Here is a 24,673-nt window from a genome sequence, read left to right as displayed (position 1 = left end):
AGGGAGGATCACCTAGTGCAGAATCAGCATGAAGTGGCATAATCAGAAAGATGAAAAGGAAACTATTCCAGTATATTTATTTCCTTAGTATTACATTTCAATTATATTACATAAAAAACAGGTTATTGTACTAAATATGCCAGATTATAATTTTTTATTATATAAATGTAATCAATGTTTAATTCATTACAACAGTATAAACCTTCCATGTAGCCAAACTATTAACAGCATTATTAATATACATATTTATGTCCGGAATGTAATCCAGTAAACTTTTTTATTTTTACTACACAATATACAGGTAAAATTACAGTTTAGATATTTATATAGTAAATGTTTATATATCTCTTAAATGATTAATTATCATGATATATAACTATTAAAAATAAACCAAAGAGTTTTTGGAGTTTAAGTGACTTTTTCTGAGGACTGTAGCAAATTTTCTCAACACATTACTTTATAATTATGTGTAACCGTAGAGTTTGTCCATTATTGTGTGTTAGGCAATCATTTGGTCCAACAATCAGCATGCTTTATCCATTGTTAGCACTATATCATTATAATTCTACTTGTTTGTTTGTTATATTTTATTTATTTATTACCAACTAGCATTTTTTTAAGGCTCCTCTTAAGTATTGGATGGTTTTATTCGTTTGTACAGTACTGTCTTTTTAAATTCAAGTTATTCTGTTTTAGGTTTCTCAGATAAATGTCATGGCTACAAAACTCTTGACTCCAGATGTAACACATGATAGAGTGAAGAGAGAAGAGTCAGCTCTTCTTAAGCAAAGTAACCCCAAAGAAATACATTTGCTGTGAGTAGAATAATAGCATTGATATTGCAAACATTTCTCCAGATGGGTTCCTCTTTAATGCTAGTCAGCTTTTTTTCCATAGCCAGTTGTTCCTCTTGGCTTAGCTCCGGTTTTGCAGCTTCAGACAGTCCACACAGCCACATTCCCACTCGTCTCCACCACACACGCCTTTCCATATTCATCTCAGGGTCAGAAGCAGGGTGAGAGGATGCTGATGTGGGTGAGGTTGCCCAAAGGTCTTCCATATCTACACGCTCCTGCCTACTGTGTCGTGTCCACCAGGTTAGACGGATAAGCTGCAGAGTTCAGGTGTACATATAAAATAAAAGTTCATAAATGTCACTGATGAACATTAAGGGAAATTATGTGCCATTTAATCAATTAAATAAACACGAATGTGTGTGGGTGTACTGTAGGGTGTAAATTTAAGTGCTTTACATGTTGCTCTGGGATAGGAGAAGTGCAGAGGCTGACTGTAGTAATTACAAGCACTGTCAGTGCAAGCAGTATAAGAGCAAAGTACAGGTAGTGCACATCTTTAAGTATGGACGGTCTCAAGTCCTCCTGTCCACAGGAAGGAGTACCATAGGCGAACTCCATCACCATGCGTACAAGGCCAACCACCAATCCCACCATCAGCCCCCAGAATGCCCCCTAGACAGTTAAACAAACAACTGGAGTTAGCAAGCACAGTTCACCCTGAAAGAGTAGATTTACCCCACAAAAACAATTGAAAAGGAAATTGAAGGAACATCTACACTTGAGCCATCAATACCATTTTTAACCACCCCTAAAATTTACTCATTTCATGATGAAAAATAGGATTGACCAAAAGATAATTTTTCTAGTTTCTCTTTGAAAGCCATTTAGCTTTACTTAGAGCAAAGGAATACTGTGGCCTTCATGAGAGAAGATCAAGTTTGTTGTTCTGGTTTTGTAAGACAAAATGTTATGTTCCCTTATTATTTTTCTACTCTGCACATGACTATGTCATTCCTGGCTGTGCATTTGCTTTTGAGCCAAAGAGCAAAATACTTCATCCTAAAATGCCTAGGGGTTAAAACTACGGTACCAAACTGACATTGTTGAGTCGTCTGAGAAAGACCTTTAACCCTTTTTTCCAGTTATGCTGTATCATGGCTGACCCTGCACTTTGATCTCAGCTTTATAACAAACTAGCATACAGTATGTGAAGAAAATAATTGAACTGTACAGTAATGTATATGTAACAAATAAATGCTTCATCTCTATTTTTTTCCACCTGATTGTTCTTTTTCTTATTCTTATTGTCCTGTCTCTATTTAAGTCATTTTGAATAAAAGCACCAGCCACAATAGTGACTACAAAAAAACATACATCATAAAAATTGCAAGAAATACTAAAATGCATGTCTTGCTTACTTAAAGGAAATTACCTCATAGTATTGCTTACCTAATAAGGACCAAACACAACACTAATAAATTCAGCAATATGAGTTCCCTTCCAGGAACTTGAGCTGCATCAACGGCACCTCTGCATGTCCATGCTGTGAATCACGTGTGAAATCTGTAAAACGGGAGGTGCGACGTCACTGGCTGGGTGAAGTTACAACAAGGCAGCTATAAACGCACACACATGTGGTGGAGCCGATGCTAGCTTCTGTTTGTTAAGGAAGTGCTGTGTGCATGTCTGTGTCTGCTGGAGAACTCAGGTAGTATAAGTAAGATGGTAAGTTTGTTAAACCTGCCACGTATGGTGTTTCAGGGCAAAGTGATCTCCAGGGAGTGTCTCCCTCAACCTCCGCCCGGTACCGTAGCGGATGGGGTAGACTCGCCCCCTCTCAGGAGGTCCCTAGAACGGCTGCAGTGCACCGTTCCAGCTGCTCTAGGCATACCAGTTTCAGGCGCCTGTTTACTGTGTGGCAAGAGCACCACCAGTTGGACCCAGTTAACTGCCCGGTCGGAACAGTGCTGGAGTTCTTTCAGGGACAGTTTGCCACAGGGTTGTCTCCTTCCACCCTAAAAGGTAACGTGTCGGCTACTGCGGCTTATTGTGCTCCGCTTGTTAAACAGTCGTTGGGCAAGCACCCTTTAGTGACGCATTTCCTCTGCCGCACCCAGAGGCTGAGGACCCGAGTGCGACCTAGAGTGCCTGTGTGGGATCTGGCTGTTTTTCTGGAGGTTCTGTCTAAGCATCCCTTCAAGCCCTTGCATGGTTTCTGACAGTTTCTGACAGTCAAGGCTGTTTTTCTCCCTAAAGATGGTCGGACCTTTAAATCCTTTCTGTGGTCCCGCCTCTCCTGCATTTTACCCGAGGCATGGATAGTGCCTTTTTCTGAACAAGACCGGGGTATGTTCCTAAGGTGCCTTTGGTTCCCCCCATGATCCGTTGTGCTGCAGGCATTCTATCCTCCTCCCTTTCAGGCCCCTGACCAGGAGAAGCTTACAAACCCTATAAAAGGGGGCTCCCTGCAAACAAGCAGACCCTTAGCAGGTGGATTGTGGATGCTATCTCATCCTCTTATGAGTCTTCGGGTCTCCATGCTCCTTCCAGGGTCAGAACTCAATCCACTCAGAGTGTGGTGGCCTCTAAGGCCTGGTACTCTGGAGCTTCTCTCCAAGACATTTGCCGTGGGCTGGTCCACCTTGCTTACCTTGTTAGGTTCTATAGCCTTGACCTCATGGCCACTCCAGGCTTCTCTGTCCTCCAGCCTAGCTGTGCCCATCTACACTAGGCAGGGGCTGGTCAGTCTGGCGGGATTAAACTCTCATTCCCAAAGCGTTGTTGACGCAGCTCGAGCTCCTGAAAGGGAACGTCTCTATTCCCTATTCTCTATTAAGTATTTAACCCTCTAAAGGGAACGAGGCGCTGCGACTCCAAGCCACACTCCCTGCATCCCTGCAGTGCTTCTTCCATGTCAGAAGCTAGCGTAGGCTCCACCGCATGTGCGTTTATAGCTCCCTGGTCTTCCCGTTGGACAGATTTCAAACATAATATAAAGCGTGTACACGCAGAGGCATTCCCAAAGTGAAGTTGACGCAGCGTCTCGTTCCCTAAGGGCACCAGGGTAACATAGTGTAGTTCTCACTTGTTCATTCACGCGACTCCAAAAGATGGCCATCAGAAAGACAGCAGTGATTGGAGGGGCCAAGTAACTGGTTATAGACTGAATGTAATCGAACAGCTGCCCACTGTTGGCTGACTGGATAATTGGAATCCATAAAATGCTCAGGACCACCAAGAATAAAACAAACACCCTGTTGATGCAAATCAAAACAAACTGTCAAAATAATAAGCAGTAAATGATTTAGCTAGATCTTGGAAAAGTGATGTAGGTTATGTAAGTTTATTAAAGTAAATGTAACAAAATGGTAATGTGTTATTATGTCAAGATAGTTAGACCAAGTAGTCCTATCACTATGCTGCCAATGCTGGGCCCTTTAGCAAAGCCCTAAACCCCTTAAAAGTTGTAAGTCGCTCTGGGTAAGGGTGTCTGCCAAATGGCATAAATGTAAATGTAGATTACTATAATTACAAGTTTCATTTGTTTCAAATATCACACTTTTTTTCTGATATGGAGCACAGTTTAATGGAAGCTGATAAGCCTAGTTGTATGTACAGTATATTAAGTAAAATTGAAATAAACGTTTCTACCTGCCCACTACCATGAGCTCCCTCTCAGATGCCTGTCGTCTCATGCGCAGCCAAATGTCCATAGTGAAGAGGGTGCTACTGCTGTTAAATATAGATGTAAGAGAGGACATAAGAGCAGCCATCATTACTGCAATCATTAGGCCTCGCATACCTGCAGGAAAAAAGTAGGACGGGTATGTTATACTCACCTTGTTTGGCAAATGGACACTTTATCCACACACAATACATTCATTTTGTTGTTTACAAAAAATAAATAAATAAAGAAACAGATTGAGTGTTTTATAATTGTTTGTCTTGGCACAGAATAACATTTATATTTTTTTAAACGTATTTAATAAAATACTAAATATTTTGAAGGTTTTGACTTATTTAATAACAAAAGGATTCAAATATCAATATTCAATTATGAAAACACTATGATCACTACAGAACATTCTGTTATGAACATTTCATAATTGACCCTGGGAAAGACAATCCTACAAGAATTTCTCTGATTTACATGTGTTGTTCATATTTCGAATATGCCACTGACTTGGCATGCAAAAATTTATTTTAGGTGATTTAACAATTCTTTAATTATAGCATTTGGAATATGCTGCTGATTTTCAGATGTTATGCCATCCTTCCTTACTTTCGCTCTCTTGCTATTTTTATAATAGCATTCTTTAATATAGATTCTTTCTACTAGCTAACCAGAAAATATCTGAAAAATATCTGAGACCTTCTAGATTGTTCATTACATGAAATGAAAAATAAGCAAAGGAGAAAAAAAATAATCAGTCATCCTATTTGGATATCTTATTCAATTTAATAAAGTATGAAATGACAATTTAATATGAGTATTAACTAGTACTGTTTAATATTTATCTAAGTATTATTCCACATGCCTGTACTTTCCCCATTGGACTCTGTACTCTGCCTATTAATAATGTTAAACATAAATAATCAGAAATGGAATGATCATAGGATAAAAGGAAACGGCGGCCATACAGTACCTACTGGCATCAATTCCACTACCAGTTTAGGATAGGCGATGTTAGAACAGCCCACAGAAACTCCACATATCTTAAAGCAATCATTAGGATCTACACATCCAACTTCATCTGTTTGATATAAACGCACATTGATGTGGGTTTAGAAGAACATATCGGAAGACCCATGTTATCTTGGGGAGATTAGAATTGAGATGATTGAACCTGCCTGGGTAGAGTGCTCTGCTGATCATTCCTGGCATGACAATGAAGAACATGGGTAGGATTTTTAGGTAGCCACCTAACACCGAGCCTCCTTTAGCATGGGACAGGTTTTTAGCAGAGAGGGACCTCTGCACTATCACCTGCAAATGACCAAAGACCAGAAGCATAGTCAAACGTACAATAATAGTTATTTTAAAGGTAACCACTTTTAGCTCCAAGCTGGTGTCTGGTTAGACAAAGTGTCTCTCATGCAGCAAATGTAAAAATCAACAATCTTTTCATTGCAATAATTAGAAGAATCAAAGAATATAATGCACTTCCTCTGGATTTCTGGCTCAGTAATTAGAGCCTTCTTCTTCAGCCTTGTTAAAAAAAAAACAAGAACTATGAAACAGTTACCTGGTCAGTGCACCACACCCATGTAGCCAGCACGGTGAGACCGAAAAGCAAGCCAGGCCACGGCAGATCACCACTGACCGGGTCCCGAAAGATGTGAAAGGCATCAGAGCGAGGAAGGTGACACGTTGTGTTAGGAACAGTGAGAGCAGGTATAGCTTTCTCATATTGCTCCAGCAAGCCCTGGTACCAACCTACTTTATTAAATGCTGATAGGGACAGAAATTAACAAACCATAATATGCATGATGCAAGCTTTCTTCACATGCAAGACCCTGCTGAGAAATTTACCTACCCAAGTAAAACTTTTCTTGTTTTTGTCTCATTCATTATGTCAGATAGCTAATCCAGAAATATTATAAAGAAATCTAACTATTCATATTTTACTTTACTATTGCATTGCACATATTGTATTATATGCATCCTAAGATCAAAGTCTAGAAAGTAGAATCATCCACAATATCATTGGTTTCTATTAGGTAAACTACAAAGTACAAATAATGTATCTCTAAATGTGGAAATGAAATCAGGTTGGGTAAATAACAATGGGGCATGATGTTATAAAAAAATAACAACAATAAAGACAACAGCATGGAGTGAGAGGACCCATGTAAATCACATTTATTGTTACCCTTCTTTTACTCTTATATGACATCATTGTATCAGTGTTTGTTATTTACATTTTTATTTAATGATAATGGTAATGATATCATATGATTACATATTTCTATTGTTATAAAAAGCCTTTGAAACAATCACATTTAAAAATTCACCAGAAATATTATAGCATTTAAATGATAGTGCACTTGCGTTCTAGCTTAAAAATACATACCTATGAACATGAGAACAAATGCTCCAATTACCATGATGACAGTCTGCAGTGCATCAGTGTAAATCACTGCTGTTAATCCACCTACAAAAAATAACCCATCAACAATCCATCAGCAAACATATGCCGTAATGGTATTCAGTTCACATATTATTTTGTTTTCGTTACCAGCAATTGTATAGAGTGCTGTGACTGCAAGCAGCAAGACAGTGGAGAGATACAGGTCCCATCCCAGTGAGACCTGAATGAACAGGGCTCCAGAGAAAATGTCTGTCTGGCAAGAGTAAAGTAAAAGTCAGAGGACAACCTGAAAGTAAAGGGTCCCTGTATATCTAGCACAAAAGCCTGGAAAGGTTTATAATTTCTTAATTTCTCCCATAAACATATGGAATTTTAGAAAATATATGGGGAAAGGTATCTTATGACATTGACTTATTTGTACTAATATCAGAATATGTTTAGATGGAGACTACAAAGGGACTATAAGTCCGCCAGCCAAAAACTGTAAATATAAATTAAATTTAAATAATTTTTGCTCCATGTTCATTAAAACATGTTTGGAGTTCTTACTGATATTTTGGTGAAGATGTAGAGAATGAGAGACAGAACACTTATGTAAATCCGAATGCGCTGGCCTCCAAACCTCTTCTTGAGATATTCGGGCATTGTGATGACTCCAGCGGAAATGTACACAGGCACAAAGATCCAGCCCAATGCCACAAGGACCCATGCTGCCTTTCATAAGAAGAACACATTTTTTTTACACACCACATACTGCATTGTTGTTAGTTTAAACTAGCTGGTTTGTCTCTGGTGTTTGCAGAAAAAAACCCCACCTCAACTTAAATTATAAATATATAAAGTATTAATTAAATTGTTTTATTTACTTTCATATCTACCCATGGTTGCTTCAAAGGTCACATGACTAATACCTTCCTGTTGCTCCCTGTCAATAATTGAACACCATACTTGGACCAAGTTGCTAAATAGCTACAAAATGTGGCAAAATATACATAAACCTAATTAAGTTCAGTTATTATAATAAGTTAGATTGTTAGGATGTTAGATTGTCCATGATGCTGCTTTGTCACAATCAGAATGGTGTATTTAAATCCAACTTTCTCACTTTTCACATCAGACTTTACAAACGCTACAACCTGGTTAAGATATATGCAAAATATATAAAATTATATATGTAAAACTATATATAATTTTAAAGTCTTGACTTTTCAGAACTCTCTACAGTACAGAATGTTGCTGTGTGACAGGTTTTACCAGGCTGCTACACTTTTACAACCTAAATATAAAAATATTCAGAACTTACATTCCACTCAAATCCCCCCACAGCGATCCCCCCTGCTGCCCCAGTACCAGCTAATCCAATGAACAAACCACTGCCAACATTACTGGACATCAAAGAAGCTCCAATCTATCAGAAGAAAACAAGCGAAAATATTATATATATTTTAAAACTTTCATTCATAAACTGTATTATACATTTTATCCATCTAAATCTGTTATATCTGTGTTTGGTCTATGTTCTGCTAATATCTTTATATGTTAAAACCCACCAATAGTATTATAATGTTTTTATTTTTTCTTACCTTCAGATACTTATGTCAGAGTAATAGTGATAAAACTAGAATCACTTTCTTCTACAGCTATGCAGTACATTTAAAGAACAGGAAATTGGTACAAATTTGAAACAACTCACTGGCCACCATGTCATGGATCTTCCTGCTAAGAAGTAACCTCCAATAGTTCCCCTGTTGGCTTTGACAGATGACTTAAAACAACAAAAACAAAACCCATCAGCTGTGTCAATTAAAGAGAAAGCTTGGGGAAAGTTTCTTTTTTAATAAAATAAACTTTATTGCACTCAATTAAAAATAAGGCCATTAAACAGTCAACGTACCCATATTCCCACTGCTAAAACAAATATAAAATAGACCACCACAACCACAATATCAGCAATCTCAAGCGTAAATTTCCCATTTTGACCCGGCTCAGCTGTGCCTGTAACCAGCTCAGATGCGGATGTCATTTTGAATAAAATACCAGACAAAGGATTGTGAACTTTGAGGCTAGGACTGACTCTGTGAATCATTAATCACACCCAGAGACCTTGTGAGAAAGGTGAAAAACAGATGAGGAAACCCTCACAGTGGGATGTATTGTACAGAGAGCTGTATAAAAACACCTCGTAGTCCGTCTGTCAGGGAGTTCTCAAGTCTTCTCAGTGAAATCATTTTAACAGTGAAGTCACTTTCAGTGCCATGGCAGGCCATTTAAGACCAAATTAGGAATGGTGATATACCAAATATTAAAATGCTTCATTTTAACACTTACAAAAAAGGTTGAGAAGAGCCTGGAGAGGTGAAGGTACGTGCTGGAGAGAAGGGGAATGAAAGTCAGTAAGAGGAAGACAGAGTACATGTGTGTGAATGAGAGGGAGGGGGGTGGAGTGGTGCGGTTGCAGGGAGAAGAGGTGGAGGAGTTAACAGTGCAAGGTAATGTAGAGTGTCTTAAAAAAGTTAAGAAAAGAGTGCAGGCAGGGTGGAGTGGGTGGAGAAGAGTGACAGGAGTGATTTGTGATAGTAGGGTATCTGTAAGAGTGAAAGGGAAAGTTTACAGGACTGTGGTGAGACCTGCGATGTTGTATGATTTAGAGACAGTGGCATTGAGTAAAAGACATGAGGTGGAGCTGGAGGTAGCAGAGCTGAAGATGTTGAGGTTTTCGTTGGGAGCGACAAGGATGGACAGGATTAGAAATGAGTTTATTAGAGGTACTGTGCATGTAGGACGTCTTGGAGACAAGGTGAGGGAGGCACAAGTAAGATGGTTTGGACATGTGCAGAGGAGGGACATGGGGTATATCAGTAGGAGACTGCTGAGGATGGAGCCACCAGGAAGGAGGAAAGGAGGAAGGCCAAGTTTATGGATGTGGTGAGGGAAGACATGCAGGTAGTTGGTTTGAAAAAGGCAGATGTGGAGGACAGGGGGGTATGGAAACGGATGATCCGCTGTGGTGACCCCTAATGGCAGCAGCCCAGTAGAAGGAGAAAAGAAAACAACTATATAGTAATCTAAAAATGTACCATCACTCTATATTGCAGAAATGTCATGACAATACTCAAAGACAAGCTTGATCCATGAAGATCTCAAGTGGTCTGCTATAGAGCTCTGACCTCATCCCTATTGAACACCTTTGGGATGAATTGGAATGCCATCTCACCTCACCTACATTACTAACACCCTTTTGGCTAAATTATCACAAATCTCCACAAGCACATTGAGTGCCTTCCCAGAAAGGTGGAGATTATTATAAAAGCAAATAGGGAATGAATGTGTAATGAAATGTTTAAAAAACACATGCATATGTCTGTGTGTATGTATGTGTAAGAGAAAGACAAAGAGATTGACTCTCTTGGTATTAAGAATCTTTAATGATTCAATGATAAACAAATAAACAAAACAGCATACATTCTGTACATGTAAAATAGCATTCATATACTGATATATATATCATGTTTTCTTCCAGAACTTGCTGTAGTCCTCCACTTTAAAGTCATCCTCAATTTCATCATCCTTTCTCTTAGTCACTCCCCTCTTAGGATCCCTCTTTCGCATCCTGGCTTTTCTCTCCTCCTCTGACAGACTTGTAATGTCCACAGGCATCTGAGAGAAATCAAGAAAGGCTTGTGGGAAATGTACAGTTTTTTTTTTTTTTATCCACTACTATATTTTGAAAGGTGAAATAAACACAAAACACAATGAACACAAAAACAATTTCCAAAATGTTGACAAGACAAAGTTTAACTTATAACTTGAAATTAAGGTTAAATTCAGTTTTACTCAAATTAGTTGATGATGCAAAAATAAGTACACAACAAACCAAAACTACTACATCTAGTACTTTTATATGGCCTCCATGATTTTTAATGACAGCACCAAATCTTCTAGGAATGAAATGAACAAGTTGGCGACATTTTGCAACATCTATCTTTTCCATTCTTCAATAATTACCTCTCTTAGAGACTGGATGCTGAATGGAGAGTGATGCTCAAATTGTCTCTTCAGAGTTCCTCATAGGTGTTCGATTGGGTTCGGATCAGGAGACAAACTTGTTCATTGAATCTCTTTCAGCCCTATTCTTCAGAAATCCAACAGTGGCCTTAGATGTGTGTTTAGGATCTTTGTCATGTTGGAAATGTGCACGACGACCAAGGGCACGGAGTGATGGTAGCATCTTCTCTTTCAGTATAGAGCAGTACATCTGTGAATTCATGATGCGTTTAATGAAGTGCAGCTCCCCGACACCAGCAGCACCCAGGCAGCCCCACATAAGCACACTGCCACCGCTATGTTTCACCTTAGGCACTATGCAATTTTCATTGTATTACTCACTTTCGCAACACCATAGTTTCAAAGCCATCAGTTCCAAAAACTATTATCTTGGTCTCCTTACTCCAGAGTATAGAGTCCCAGTAGTCTTTATCATAGTCTTTGTCAGCATGGGTCCTGGCAAATACTAGGCGAGCCTTTTTGTGCCTAGGCTTTAGAAGAGGCTTCTTTCCTGGACAGCACACATGCATGCCATTCCTCTGCAGTGTATGCCGTATTGTGTCATGGAAAACAGTCACCCCAGTTTGGCTTTCTACTTCTTTAGATAACTGCAGTGAACTTACATGCCAATTCTCTTCAAACCTTCTCATCAGAAGAGGCTCCTGTCGAGGTGTTAACTTCCGTGGACGACCTGGACATCTCTGTGAGATGATTGCGGTTCCATCTTTATTAACATTTTTGTACCACCTTTGCTACAGTATTCTGACTAATAAGTAAAGCTTTACTTATCTTCTTGTAGCCTTTGCCTTTCTGGTGTAAAGTAATTATTTTCTTTCTCAGGTCTTGTGACATTTCTATCATGTGGTGCCATTGCTGACAGCATGAAATGGGAAGGGGTTTTCTTGAAGTAACACCCTTTTATAGTCAGCTGTCTGCTGGCCACCAGTGCAATGAATGATTAGACTCACCTGTGGTTGAATTCTTCTTAAATAAGACATTTGTAGTCTAAAATGTAGTCTAAACTCCAGAGACTATCAGTGGGATGTACTAATTTTTGCATCACCCGAATTTTGAGTTAAAATTTTGTTCTCTACGTTATATTATTAACCTTACTTTTATGTTATAAGTTAAACCGATTCAAACATAATAAAAAAAATATAAATATAACATAATATATATAAATTAATAGGGGAAAAGTAAACTGGTTTTATTAAATAGTCATATTAAATATGTTTACTAGAATGAGTCAAAGTTAATGCAAACTTTTGCACTTTTTAATTAACTAATATTTGAACATAACTGATGTAATATTCATGCCGTGTAGTAATGTTTTAATTCAAAATAATAATAATAATAATAATATTCGATCCACCCACAAACGAAATGGATGCAATAACCTAACTAACTGAAACGTTTACACTTACCATTAGAATTCTCCGAGGTTCTTTGTATCTGATATTAATGGTGGAGCCGTCAGGATGCACAAGCAACACCGGGTACATGCGCTCATACTTCTGCCTGCTGCAGCAAACCACAGAGGATCGGTTGGAGTTTGACTGAGTGGGTGTAGCATGAAACGAGGACACAGAAAGTAAACATCTCTGAGATATCACATCCTGGAGACACCTAAAGTAGAGGAAATATCACCATTTAACATAAACAGGGAATACAGAAGGGAAACATTAGCAGTGCATGTGACCTTGGTGTAACAATACAAAGCCAGTCATTTTGAAGAGCAAACTGTCTAAGCCAGGGGTCACCAACCTTTTTTAAACTGATAGCTACTTCTTGGGTACTGATTAATGCGAAGGGCTACCAGTTTGATACACACTTCTGAAATAACTAATTTGCTCAATTTACATTTATTTATATGTTATTATTGATAATTAATGATATTCATCTATATCTATTCATCTATATTTTAATATTGTCATTTTTTCATTCATACCAATGCAAGTGTGATTTTGTCAGGGAACCACCAGCCACACCTCCTTCTAAGGCTCTAACTCTGACTCAGCCTCTTCCTGCTCTAATCACCTACACCTGTTCCCCATTACCTTTCCCCTTTATAAGGTCCCGATTCCACCTCACTGACAGTCGGATCTATTCGTTGCCATGAGAGAGCTACCAGACTTCCTACCACTAGTATTTCCCGTACTTCCTGGCTCCGCTTTGGAGGAAATGCTCAAGATAAATTTGCCTTTAACGGTTCACATTGGCAATCATCCCTGGACTGCCCGCATTACAGATTCTACCCGCATTACGGATTATACCCGCTCTCCAGTTCGTACTTCTCCTCAAGCTTCTGCCTTGTATATGTTCAGACTAAATACAGGCAAATTCAGTTCACTAAAAGCAGGGTAAGTTCTCAGCCAATGACCCTGCTTCAGTGTGGAAAGACCTGAGTGATATCACAAGCTACAAGACACTATCCCCCAGCTCTGTAGGGAATCAACAACTGGTTGATGACCTGAATGAGTTTTACTGTAGATATGAAACTCCCAGTAGCACACCTCACACCCTTCCTGACCATCTCACCACTCGAACATCAACACCTCCAGCAGCCCCCCTACTGTACTTCAGATCAGTGAAGGTCTTTAGGGGAAAAAAGAAGGAAAGCACCAGGACCAGACGGAGTTTCACCAGCCTGTCTAAGAACCTGTGAAGACCAGCTGGCATCCATCTTTTCACTGATCTTTAACAGATCACTGGAACTTTGTAAAGTGCCTTCCTGCTTTTAAACATTCCATCATACCCGTCCCAAAGAGACCAAAAATCACTGAAATTAAAGACTACAGAGCTATTGCCCTAATATCTATGGTAATGGAGTCATTTGATAGAATGGTGTTGGCTTATTTGAAGGACATCACTGGATCCTTGCTGGACCCAATGCAGTTTGCTTACCAGGCAAACTGGTATGTTGGATGTTTGGCCTTCAAAACCATCATCCCAAAACTTCCCCAGACCAAACTAACCCAGCTCTCTGTTCCTATCTCTACATGTCAGTGTTACACCAGCTTTCTGACAGATAGGCAACAGCTAGTGAGACTGAGAAAATCCATGACAAACAGCCGTACTATCAGCATTAGTGCCCCCCCCAGGGATGTGTTTTCTCCCCACCACCTTTCTATCTGTACACCAACGACTGCATCTCTACAGACCCTTCTGTCAAGCTCCTGAAGTTTGCAGATGACACTACAGTCATTAATGACTGTGATAATTTGCATTTAGAAGCTAAGTTCAGCTGGCTGTCTGGTGCAGTCATAACAAACTGAAGATAAACACGCTCAAAACTGTGGAGATGATTGTGGATTTCAGGAGAAACCCACCCTGCACTCCCCACACTCACCATCATGAACAGAACTGTGGCAGAAGTGGAGTCATTCAGGTTCCTGGGAACCACCATCTCTCAGGGCTTGAAGGTCGACAATCACACCGACTCTTAATTGTTAAAAAGGCTCAACAGAGGATGTACTTCCTTCGCCAACTGAGGAAGTTCAACCTGCCACAGGAGCTGCTCGAGTCTGTCCTGTGCACTTCAATAACTGTCTGGTTCGGCTCAGCTACACAATCAAACATCAGAAGACTACAGGGGACGGTTCGAAAGGATGAAAGGATTATTGATGCTTCCCACACTTCAAGAACTGTATAGACCCAGAGTATGAAAAAGGGCCCTGAAAATCACCCTGGATCCCTCACATCCAAGCAATATGCTTTTTAAAAAAACTTTTGCAAGCACCAAGACAGCCAGGCACAAGAAAAGTTTCTTTCCACAGGCATCTACCTCATGAGCACTTAAACGCTCTCCCCAATTTGCAATAAAATAAAACTTAGTGACTTTAATTCAAACTTTAAACTTAAATTTTAACTTTAATTGCACTTTTTTGTGTTTATTTTCTTGATTTAAAAATGTGCAATAACTTTTATACTGTTATTGTTTATCATTTATTTCTTTCACTTTAGAAAATGTTCAACTGGATGCTTTTGTAACCAAAAAAATCCTAGTAAGTGCAAACGATTTAGAAAACAATCCATGTAGGTATGAGCATTTAGCAAAACTACTGTCTACAGGTTTAGATGCATAAAACTGTCATTGAGTCCAGGATTCATCATTGTTCTCCTTTTATCTGCGACCTGTAAAGCTGAGTAAGTAGTGTTACACTGGCACTGACACTGTGGTCCTGTTAGCGCGCCTGTGCTAAGCAACCCAGACTCCAAAACAGCGGCCTTCTTTGTTTTAAAACTTACCTGAATAGACTCCGATGACATGTCAGTATTTTATTTAGAGCCATAGCTATATCTTTGCCTTCTACACGTACAAAAATAAACTACAAATCCATGCAGAGGATGGGGAAAAGGTCAACATGTGAGGTGGTGTTCACATAATTATTACCGTGCAGAAACAAGTGGCAAGACACTACATGGTTCCTACGTCATCGTGTCGGTTGTATTTTTTTTGTCTGTTTCCTACTGAACAAAATAACTAAATAAACGCGACGTCCAAATCATACCAAGTAGCATTATATAACTTTTGACATACTTTATAGTTCATAAATATAAGTACCATTCAATCCTACTATTTGAAACTTTGCGCTTTGTTTTAGTGTAAATAAAAACAAGAAATGCCCAAATTTAGTGGCCACTTTTTCAAAAATAATTATATACATTCATATTTATATTAATATTCATATATATCAATTTAGAAAAAGTCAAATTATTATACACATTTTTTTCAGTTTATTGATTATATAAGTTGGAGGCAGACAGCTGCATAGGATGTCTTCGGATGTGGTAGCATGATAATTTTCCCAAACAAGCTCCATGATAATTTGTTTTACATGGGTTGAAGAGAAGGATCTCAATTGGTCTGCTATAGATCTCTGACATTAACCCTAATGAACAGCTTTGGGATAAATTGGAATGCTGATTGCACCCAAGGCCTCCTCATCCTACATCAGTACCTGACTTTTCTAACACCCTTGTGGCTGAATGAGCACAAATATTCACAACCACTGTCCAAAGCCATTTTTAAAAGAATACAAAATTCAGAAAAACATTTTCTTTATACAATTTTATTTTAGTAAGTACACTGGAGTAAGACTTATTTGATTTGAGAAAAGTTTGTGGCATGAATGGGCTACTCTGATCTAGGAAATCTGAAATATTTATTAAGTCTGTGTGGCACAGGGAACAGTAGCAGGCTTGGTTACTTTGTAATACTGCAGCAGTCTCTCCGCTTCTCTGTGTCCAGAAAGCAAAGCTCCCTGCACTGTACCATACAGTGACTTTATAGTTGCTTCTCCGGCAAACAAAACCTGAAGATCCTGTAAGGAGAATAACCAAATTTTTCTTACAACTTTGCCTTAACTGTCTAAAGGCATTCATATTTGCAAATACAAATGACATGTCCTCTCAACTGATAATAATTGTAATAAAACTTTAGACATATTCCACTGATAAGAAGTGGCTTTTACCTTGTTCGGGTTCCTAGTGCCAACTAAAGGCTGTGCCAGGACATCCATGACCAGCGCATCTACATTAACAGGGAGAAAACTACAAACACCGGATGTGAAGCAGTTACTACGCCACTCTGTGCGCAGAACTGTCTTTGGTGGAGGAATATGTGGATCTCCTACACACACAGAGAGAGAGAGAGAGAGAGAGAGAGAGAGAGAGAGAGAGCGAGAGAGTGTATCCTTTATAAAATCTTTACTTTAACATATATATATATATATATATATATATATATATATATATATATATATATATATATATATATATATACACCGACCATGCATACAATTATGACATTATAACATTATAACCAGTGAAGTTACACTGTCTCTTAATCATGGCACCTGCTAGTGGGTGGTATTTATTAGGGAGCAAGTAACCATTTTGAATTCGAGCGAACATACGAATTTAAGCGGATTTGACAAGGGCCAAATTGTGATGGCTAGACAACTGGGGCAGAGCATCTCCAAAACTGCAGCTCTTGTGGGCTCTTCCCATTCTGTCGACCAAGGATGAACCGGCGACAGGGTTGTGGGCGGCCGAGGCTCATTAATGCATGCAGGGAGCAAAAGCTGATTAACAGACGAGATCCTGTAGCTCAAATTGCTTAAGAAATGCTGTTAATGCTGTTAATGCTCGAAGGGTCAGGATGGTTTGGCAAAAGGGGATCAACACAATAGGCAGGTGGTCATAATGTTATGCCTGATCGGTGGCCACAAATTTATACCTAGTCGTTGTATGATGCCCTGTAAATTTTGAGATAGACATAATATAATGTAAATCTACCAGTAAACATCCTGATGTGTTCAGTGATTGCACTAGTTAAATCTTTCTCTGGCATGGTCTCAATCAGGTCAGCTACATCTGAAGGACACCATCCAATTAGGACATTGCCAAACCTAAAACAAGACACCTATTTCATTATATCAAACTTGTATATTTTAATACCATCTTTATTAATTGTTCATCATACTTTTCTTTTGGTCTCATCACAGTGAATATTTGGAGGTGTTTCAGCCACTGAGCTTGATCAGTGTGCACAGATGAAACAGAGTCGTCGTCCCAAATAAAATTAATATGACTGACATCATTCTCCCAGAATGCTTTCTCATATTCTAAGAAGATCTTTCCAATATTTCCAAAACCAAGTTTATCAATCGCTTCCTTCTTCTCTGCTGAAAGTCTTGGTTTGAAGAACGTGTCTGCTTGAGCTTTGAGGCAGCCTTTTGGAAAAAAACAATGTGCAAAAATCTTTTTCTTTTTTAAATGAAAGCATGATATTGAACTGTATATTAACACATAAGAAAACAAAGGGATTGGTCTAGACCAGGGGTGCACACACCTTTTCAGTATGCGAGATACTTATAAAAGGACCAAGTCAAAAAGATCTACCTAAAAATGCATAAATAATTTTTTTTTTTAAATGTCATGCGATCTACCCACATTACCTTCGCGATCAACCGGATGATCGCGATCGATTTATTGGGCACCCCGGTCTAGACTATACCAGCATGACAATGCCCATGTGCACAAAGCAAACTATGAGGAAAAGGTTTGCCAAGTTTAGTGTGGAAGAACTCGAGTTGCCCACACAGAGCCCTAACCTCATACCCACAAAATCTCATAATCTCATACAAATCTCATTCAGAGATTTAATTTGACCAGTATAACATTTAAGGAAAATGTCTCTAGGATCATCAGTTTTCCACTAACATGATGTACTGTTTTTGTCTTCTTAAATTGAAGAGGGGGGAAAAAGAAACTGGTGTGTGTATGACTGTGTATAGCTGCTAAAACATAAATATCAGTAATCAGTAAACATAAATGCATCATAATAATTAGCTCACAGTGGTTTCACAACAAAGATATGTAACTATAAACTATAAAAGCATGAATTGTAAAAGTTCAAAAATAATAATGGAAATAATGAAAAAATAATCATTGATATACAGTATTGCTGTGGTATACAATTACTATAATATACATGACATAAACTACTCACCAAGTGAGATTGTGACAATTACATGATCTGCCAAAATCTCATCTTCGTCTTCACACACAACACACACAGGGTAAACATGGCCTTCTTTATCACTGAAAGAGCCGTCCCAGTCAATTTTGCTCACTGCTTTATTCAAGAGCAAACACTCCTTAGGGAAGTCCTCCATTAAATTTTCCACCAATTGAAACATAAGTCTAGATTGAAGACATTAAATAACACTATGTAGTACACATTAGCAGTTGTTATTAAGTTTTTGAATGAATAAAAACTTTTTCAAACTGTACCCTTCCACATTGAGATCTTCCCCCATGTTGATATAATATTGCCACGAAGCCAAAGATACATTATGAAGGTCAGAGGCTCCGATATCGAGCAAAAACTGTTTCCCAACTAAAGAAAGAATGCTCTGCACTAGCATCTTCTCATCAGCTTGATGCATGTCGATGAGCTCCTGAGCTTTCTCTGCAAAATGTTCTCCAATGCTTTTTCCAATATTACCATAATACCGAATTATTCTTTCTCCAGCCCCATACACATATTTGCTGAAATCTTCATCAACTTTGTATCCATTGCATCTGTAGAACAAGCTTTTGCCATCTTCTGGCACTTGGCTGAGGAGGCCAGACTTTTTTAAAAGACAGTAGACTGGGTTTTTTTCAGATGCACCATGAACATACTGAGCCCCAGTGTCAACCCAGGCATTTCCTGTGTAAAAAAACAAAAAAAACATTAAATGTAGGCTAAATGTGTTCCATATTGCTTCATGTGTCCGAATAAAAATACGATGCAAACCATAAAAATAAAATCCAATCGTTTAAAACAGCTATATATATTTAATCTTATAAAAAGACACAAGCACCTATATTTGCTTTTGCTATTCTGCCTCCAACCTGCTGACATGCTTCAACAATAATGATGTTCTTGAAACCCAGATGGTTTAGCTTGATGGCTGCGCCGAGTCCAGCTGCACCAGCACCCACCACAACAATACGGGGCTGCAGCACCTCCTGAATTACTGAGACAATAATTATCATCATAATCATCATCATCATTCATCTTTAGTACCCACATCAAAACCAAGTTTTTCAAGAGCCCTATCGAAACCATAGCACATAATGTCATTGTACATACCGCTTGAAAAACCAGGAGTCAAATGTAAAAACATTGTTCTTGAGTGGGATGAAACCTGTGAACCCATAGAAAATGTAATGATAATATAGAATATAGAATACATAATAATAATCAAATAAATAAATTAACTATTATTAATTATATTAATTATTAATTATATAATAATAATAGTAATAATAAAAAAAAATGCAAGAAGCATTTTCAGGGGCCAAGAGCTGCACAATCACAGATGCCCTACAGTTGTTGCCTAATCAAACACTGAAAAGTGGAAACCTAACAGTCAAAGGTATTCATAAGTGATTTGTAGCATCACTTATGATGTGCATGGTTTTTGCACATGAACATGCACATTATGCAAGTGTTATTTGCACAATGTCAAGCAGTAGTTCTATCTATAAATAAGCCAAATGCTAACACACAACTGTGTAGCAATGCACAGCTCAAACCACACCACCAAGTTTGCTGATGACATGAACGTGGGGGGTCTCATCAGCAACAACGACGAGTCAGCATACAGAGAGGAGGTGCAACAGCTAACAACCTGGTGTGGAGCCAACAGTCCCTCTCATCTCTCATCTCTAAAACAGATATTTACACCAGACACTGCATCTGTAAAACTAATTGCATTGTGGACGACCCCACACACCCCTCACAGACCCTAACCCTAACCCTAACCCTCACTCTCCCACCATCAAGAAAGAGGTTCCGAAGCATTCAGGCCTCACATCCAGACTGTGCAACAGTTTTTCCCTCAAGCCCTCAGGCTCCTTAATACACAGAACTGAACTGTACAAAACACACACACACACACACACACACACACACACACACACACACACACACACACACACACACACACACACACACACTTAACTTTGTGTTACTGAACTGTTACAAATCTGAACTCTCACACACACTCAATACTCATTTCAATTCACACACACGTCTTCAGCACCAACCATATTATATTGTTATTATTTTTATTATAACTATATTATAACTATTTACATGCTGTTTTGCACATTTACTCGATTGCTGCTGTTGCTGTTTTGCACAACATTTTGTGTTTACAGTATATTTACAAGTATACTCTTGTTTACAGTTCTCTGTTTGCACATTGTACTGTACAACACATTATACAGTAAGTTTACTGGCAGTGCTATTTTGTGTGTTGTATATCTGTCCTACACTGTCTTGTGTTGTCTGTTTGCACTAGGTTGGACATGATGCACTTTATGTGGCAAGGACAACTTATTTTAGTCCTTATCTCTGTGTTCTGTATGTAGCTCTATATCGTGTGATGTAGTTTTATGTTGTTTTATGTAGCACCATGGTTCTGGAGTATTGTTGTCTCATTTTACTGTGTACTACATCAGCTATATAGTTTTGATATGACAATTAAAACTTGACTCTCGACTCAATAGAATTTTAATGACATATGCAGTATCTTCTTCTTCTTCTTTCGGCTGCTCCCATTATAGGTAGCCACAGTGGATCATCCGTCTCCAAACCCCCCTTTTCTCTACATCTGCTTCTTTCAAACCAACTACCTGCATGTTTTCCCTCACCACATCCATAAACCTCCTCCTTGGTCTTCCTCTTTCCTTCCATCCTCATCATTCTCCTACCGACACATACCCAATGTCCCTCCTCTGCACATGTCCAAACCATCTCAATCGCGCCTTCCTCACCTACATGCAGTATAAGGGTCTATTTTAATGACTATCTTAATTGTATATCTTAAGTCTGTACCCATATATAATTTCCATATGCCATCTGGAAGAGATATCACATTCATGCAATACAGACTTGGAAAAAGCTTGTCTCAGCAGCACTTACCTTACTGAGGTGATGTGGCATATGAAAGTGAACAAGCTGATGTGAAAATAATTCATTGTTACTTCACATGCAAGTGAACTGTGTGATGTAAATTATGACATTGGTCCCGCCTACCTATTTTTCCATTCAGTGGACTTCTGTGGCAGGTGACAGGTTTGTGCACAAGTGACCGCAATGCCATTATAACTATATAACATGATTGAAACTCAGTGTGAGTTTAAATAATTATTTCATCAGATCATGCTGTTAATCTGTATTTGATTACACAAACGTTTCTCTCCGATAAATTTTGTTACACCCATGCTCATGGCTCAGAATTGCTGGATGTTGGATGAGGTGAAGCTTATTTGCCAGTGTTTTTTTAATTTTTTAATTTTTTGCTTGGTTTGACTATCAATGTTCTCAAATAATTTAATCAAATATTATATTTAAATATGATTTGCTCACTACCCAAAACATTTTATTCATTAATTTTGTTATCTCAGCAACCCTCAAGCCAGAGACATGTTGGAATGGAAACGTTTTGACAGCAATACTTTAGTCTTTTCTCTTAATTGTTCACTAGAGGGCGCAAAAACCCTCAATGATTTCAGATGTAAAACCATTGTTCTCTGCTTTGAAGGTTAGAAACTCTTTTGCACCCGGACAAAGTTTAAGCATTTTCCCCTGATTCATTCACTGTGTGTATATTGTTCCTGGTATAGAAAATAATCTTAATTTGGCTTAAATTGAACTTTTCTATCTTTTTGTCAGCTCTTCCTATAACGCAAGTAATATAATAATATAAAGAGTTACAATATATACAACCATTGTCTTAATAACTGTCTAAAAATTTAAAACCAGCATACACAGATCCACACTTTACATGGAAGCATGATAAAATGAATAATTTTTTAATTCTTTTATACATTTATTATAATTAATAGTAAATAATACAAACATGTTATTTCAGTGTGCAGATGCCCATTTACTATTGATGCCCATTTCTCTTTTGCCACGGCTCAAGACGGCCTTCTGTGAAGTCAGATTCAGCTGAATTTGTGACCTTACTGTGGTTTCAGTTTGTCATCAAGATAATTTATCATTGTTCCTGTGGTATTGTATGCAGTCTCAGTTTCACTGAGTTTTGGCAGCAAAGGCTTAGAGAGGCTTGGCCATCAGGCAGGTGAGTGCATGTGATAAATGATGGCTGTAGGGGATAAGATACTTGGCTTGTAGCCCACAGATGGTGGACACAACAAAAATAAGAGGGATAGAACTAGGATTCACTTTGTATTTAGTTTTTTCTACATTTTCTACATAACTATGTCAGTGGTATATACTCTGATTCTAAATTTTATAACTTCACTGAGATTTCAAAACATTTCACAAACATCACAAATGAAAAATTAGTGCTTAATATTCCTTACTGTGAAATGATTACAGAGACATTGCAAAAATGAAATGGATCTCAAAATAGTTTTCAGTTTTTCAGGTTATTTGTTTCACAAATATGTGTGAGAATAGAAATGTGTTTTTTCAAAGCATAGTACTGTTTTCTCATGGTGCGGCTAAAACTGTCCATGGGCAACTACACAACGCTAATGTGTCTTGTTACTGTAGACCGATTCTGGGTGCCTTGAGCAGCACTCACAGTGGCTGAATTAAAAAGCAGAAATTACAGCAGGTCTCGGGATAATAAGTGGGTGCTCTTCTCTCCTACTCCAGGACACAAAAATGTACCAGTAACAATATGACATTTGTGTTGCATCACACTGGAACCATTGTGAGGCTCTTTCATACACACACACACACACACACACACACACACACACACACACACACACACACACACACACACACACACACACACACACACACACAGTGGTGACAGCTTTGAAACTCATGTCATCTGTTATGGTCAGTGCATCAATATTTGCAGCTCCAATTAGGGCAAGGTGCAGAGAATAATCCTGCTTCTACAGGCTTCTCACTCATATATAGGTATCGTGTGCCTGTAAAGATGTGCATGAGAGGCCAGATTCAGGAAATCTATTTAGTTATTGTTCTGTTATTATTTGACTGAATGGTAAATCATATAGAAGATAACTGGACAGCAGAAGATAGTAAAATAGTTGAGTACGGAAATATTGGCTGCCTCATGGCCTTATAATATTGTAAGTGCTGTTAGGGTGGAGTGTGTCTGTAATCCAGGTCACAGAAGTTTAAGTTTGAGAAAGTGGTAGCTCACTGGTTAAGGCCCTGGGTTAATGATCAGAAGGGGGAGGGGTTCAAGCCCCAGTGTTACCAAGCGGGCACGTTTGGGCCCTTGAACAAGGCCCCTAACTCTTTTTGCTCCAGGGGCACTGTATCATGCATCTGTCCTGTGCTCTGATCCCAGTTTTCCAATTAGCTGGGATATGCCAAGAAAGAATTTCACTTTGTAATATATACGCATTGTTAGGCATTGCTTTGTGAAGTGCAATTACTTGATATACATTTATTAATCTTTACAATGGCATAAACAATTATGGGCACCCTTCAAATAAGCAAACAGATTTTTTTAATAGTGTTTCTATTGTCTAGTGGTTAGGATGCGGCGCTCTCACTGCTGCGGCCAGGGTTCGATCCCCGGTCAGGGAACCAACCCCAGCCATTAGAGTTGCACAAGCCTTAGTGCAGGTCCCAAGCCCGGATAAATGGGGAGGGTTGCATTAGGATCCAGCGTATAGGCGTACTAGCGCATCCAGCGTAAAAACATGTGCCAAATCAAACATGCGGATGGTCCGCTGTAGCGACCCCTAATGGGAGAAGTCGAAAGAAAGTTTAGTTTAGTGTTTCAATATTTTATCGGCAGCTCAAAAAAAAAATATATATATATATATATATATATATATATATATATATATATATATATATATATATATATATATATATATATATATATATATATATTCGTTAAAAGCATATATATATATATATATATATATATATATATATATATATATATATATATATATATATATATATATGCTTTTAACGAATATATATATATATATATATATATATATATATATATATATATATATATATATATTTTTTTTTTTTTTTAACGTAATATATATATTACCATATATATTCGTCTGTGCATATAAAATAGTGATGTAGATTAATCTTTATACAGTACGCAGAAAGGCAACACAGGGGACACCCAAGCGCGCGCGCAGCATCCCAAGCACGACACAACACTTGCATGCAAATCGCAGCGCGAGCGC

General features: G+C 38.3%; 3 protein-coding genes across 3 annotated transcripts; all 3 read right to left on the bottom strand.

Moving 5' to 3' along the window:
* Positions 1-137: 137 nt before the first annotated feature.
* slc5a9 (solute carrier family 5 member 9) lies at positions 138-9,053 on the bottom strand. Its single transcript, XM_083553392.1, has 13 exons — positions 8,784-9,053; positions 8,583-8,654; positions 8,193-8,297; positions 7,439-7,603; positions 7,037-7,142; positions 6,872-6,952; positions 6,044-6,249; positions 5,649-5,784; positions 5,444-5,551; positions 4,449-4,599; positions 3,883-4,051; positions 1,254-1,469; positions 138-1,111 (listed from the first exon to the last, which is right to left on the bottom strand). The coding sequence occupies exons 1-13, from the start codon at positions 8,973-8,975 to the stop codon at positions 782-784; spliced, it is 2,037 nt and encodes a 678-aa protein (XP_083409518.1). The 5' UTR covers positions 8,976-9,053; the 3' UTR covers positions 138-781.
* Positions 9,054-10,291: 1,238 nt separating this feature from the next.
* On the bottom strand, positions 10,292-15,339 carry mrpl55 (mitochondrial ribosomal protein L55). The gene is made up of 3 exons (XM_083553391.1): positions 15,182-15,339; positions 12,358-12,559; positions 10,292-10,546 (listed from the first exon to the last, which is right to left on the bottom strand). Exons 1-3 carry the CDS (start codon positions 15,223-15,225, stop codon positions 10,394-10,396), a joined length of 399 nt encoding a protein of 132 aa, XP_083409517.1. The 5' UTR covers positions 15,226-15,339; the 3' UTR covers positions 10,292-10,393.
* A 377-nt stretch (positions 15,340-15,716) lies between these two features.
* paox1 (polyamine oxidase (exo-N4-amino) 1) lies at positions 15,717-21,441 on the bottom strand. Its single transcript, XM_083555115.1, has 9 exons — positions 21,420-21,441; positions 19,581-19,635; positions 19,309-19,464; positions 18,734-19,154; positions 18,450-18,643; positions 17,421-17,670; positions 17,234-17,346; positions 16,408-16,565; positions 15,717-16,257 (listed from the first exon to the last, which is right to left on the bottom strand). The coding sequence occupies exons 1-9, from the start codon at positions 21,438-21,440 to the stop codon at positions 16,102-16,104; spliced, it is 1,524 nt and encodes a 507-aa protein (XP_083411241.1). The 5' UTR covers position 21,441; the 3' UTR covers positions 15,717-16,101.
* Positions 21,442-24,673: the final 3,232 nt, after the last annotated feature.

This window comes from Silurus aristotelis (assembly GCF_946808225.1).
Source record: "Silurus aristotelis genome assembly, chromosome: 11".
NCBI lineage: Eukaryota > Metazoa > Chordata > Actinopteri > Siluriformes > Siluridae > Silurus > Silurus aristotelis.
The sequence above is the reverse complement of the archived record's forward strand: the minus strand, read 5'-3'. Positions and strand labels throughout refer to the sequence as shown.

What these genes read in the sequence shown, in the direction of transcription:
- paox1 (XM_083555115.1), bottom strand. Translation starts at nt 21,440, where the DNA reads ATGCCACATCACCTCAGTAAG. An exon ending in GAAGATCTCAATGTGGAAGG is followed by an intron (nt 18,644 to 18,733) that starts GTACAGTTTGAA and finishes TCTTCAATCTAG; the next exon opens with ACTTATGTTTCAATTGGTGG. An exon ending in ACACATCAGGATGTTTACTG is followed by an intron (nt 16,566 to 17,233) that starts GTAGATTTACAT and finishes CTGTGTGTGTAG; the next exon opens with GAGATCCACATATTCCTCCA.
- slc5a9 (XM_083553392.1), bottom strand. Translation starts at nt 8,975, where the DNA reads ATGATTCACAGAGTCAGTCCTAGCCTCAAAGTTCACAATCCTTTGTCT. An exon ending in GATCCATGACATGGTGGCCA is followed by an intron (nt 8,298 to 8,582) that starts GTGAGTTGTTTC and finishes TTCTTCTGATAG; the next exon opens with ATTGGAGCTTCTTTGATGTC. An exon ending in GGGTGTGGTGCACTGACCAG is followed by an intron (nt 5,785 to 6,043) that starts GTAACTGTTTCA and finishes GGTCATTTGCAG; the next exon opens with GTGATAGTGCAGAGGTCCCT.
- mrpl55 (XM_083553391.1), bottom strand. Translation starts at nt 15,225, where the DNA reads ATGGCTCTAAATAAAATACTGACATGTCATCGGAGTCTATTCAG. An exon ending in TGTCATCGGAGTCTATTCAG is followed by an intron (nt 12,560 to 15,181) that starts GTAAGTTTTAAA and finishes CCTCTACTTTAG; the next exon opens with GTGTCTCCAGGATGTGATAT. An exon ending in AACCTCGGAGAATTCTAATG is followed by an intron (nt 10,547 to 12,357) that starts GTAAGTGTAAAC and finishes GATTTCTCTCAG; the next exon opens with ATGCCTGTGGACATTACAAG.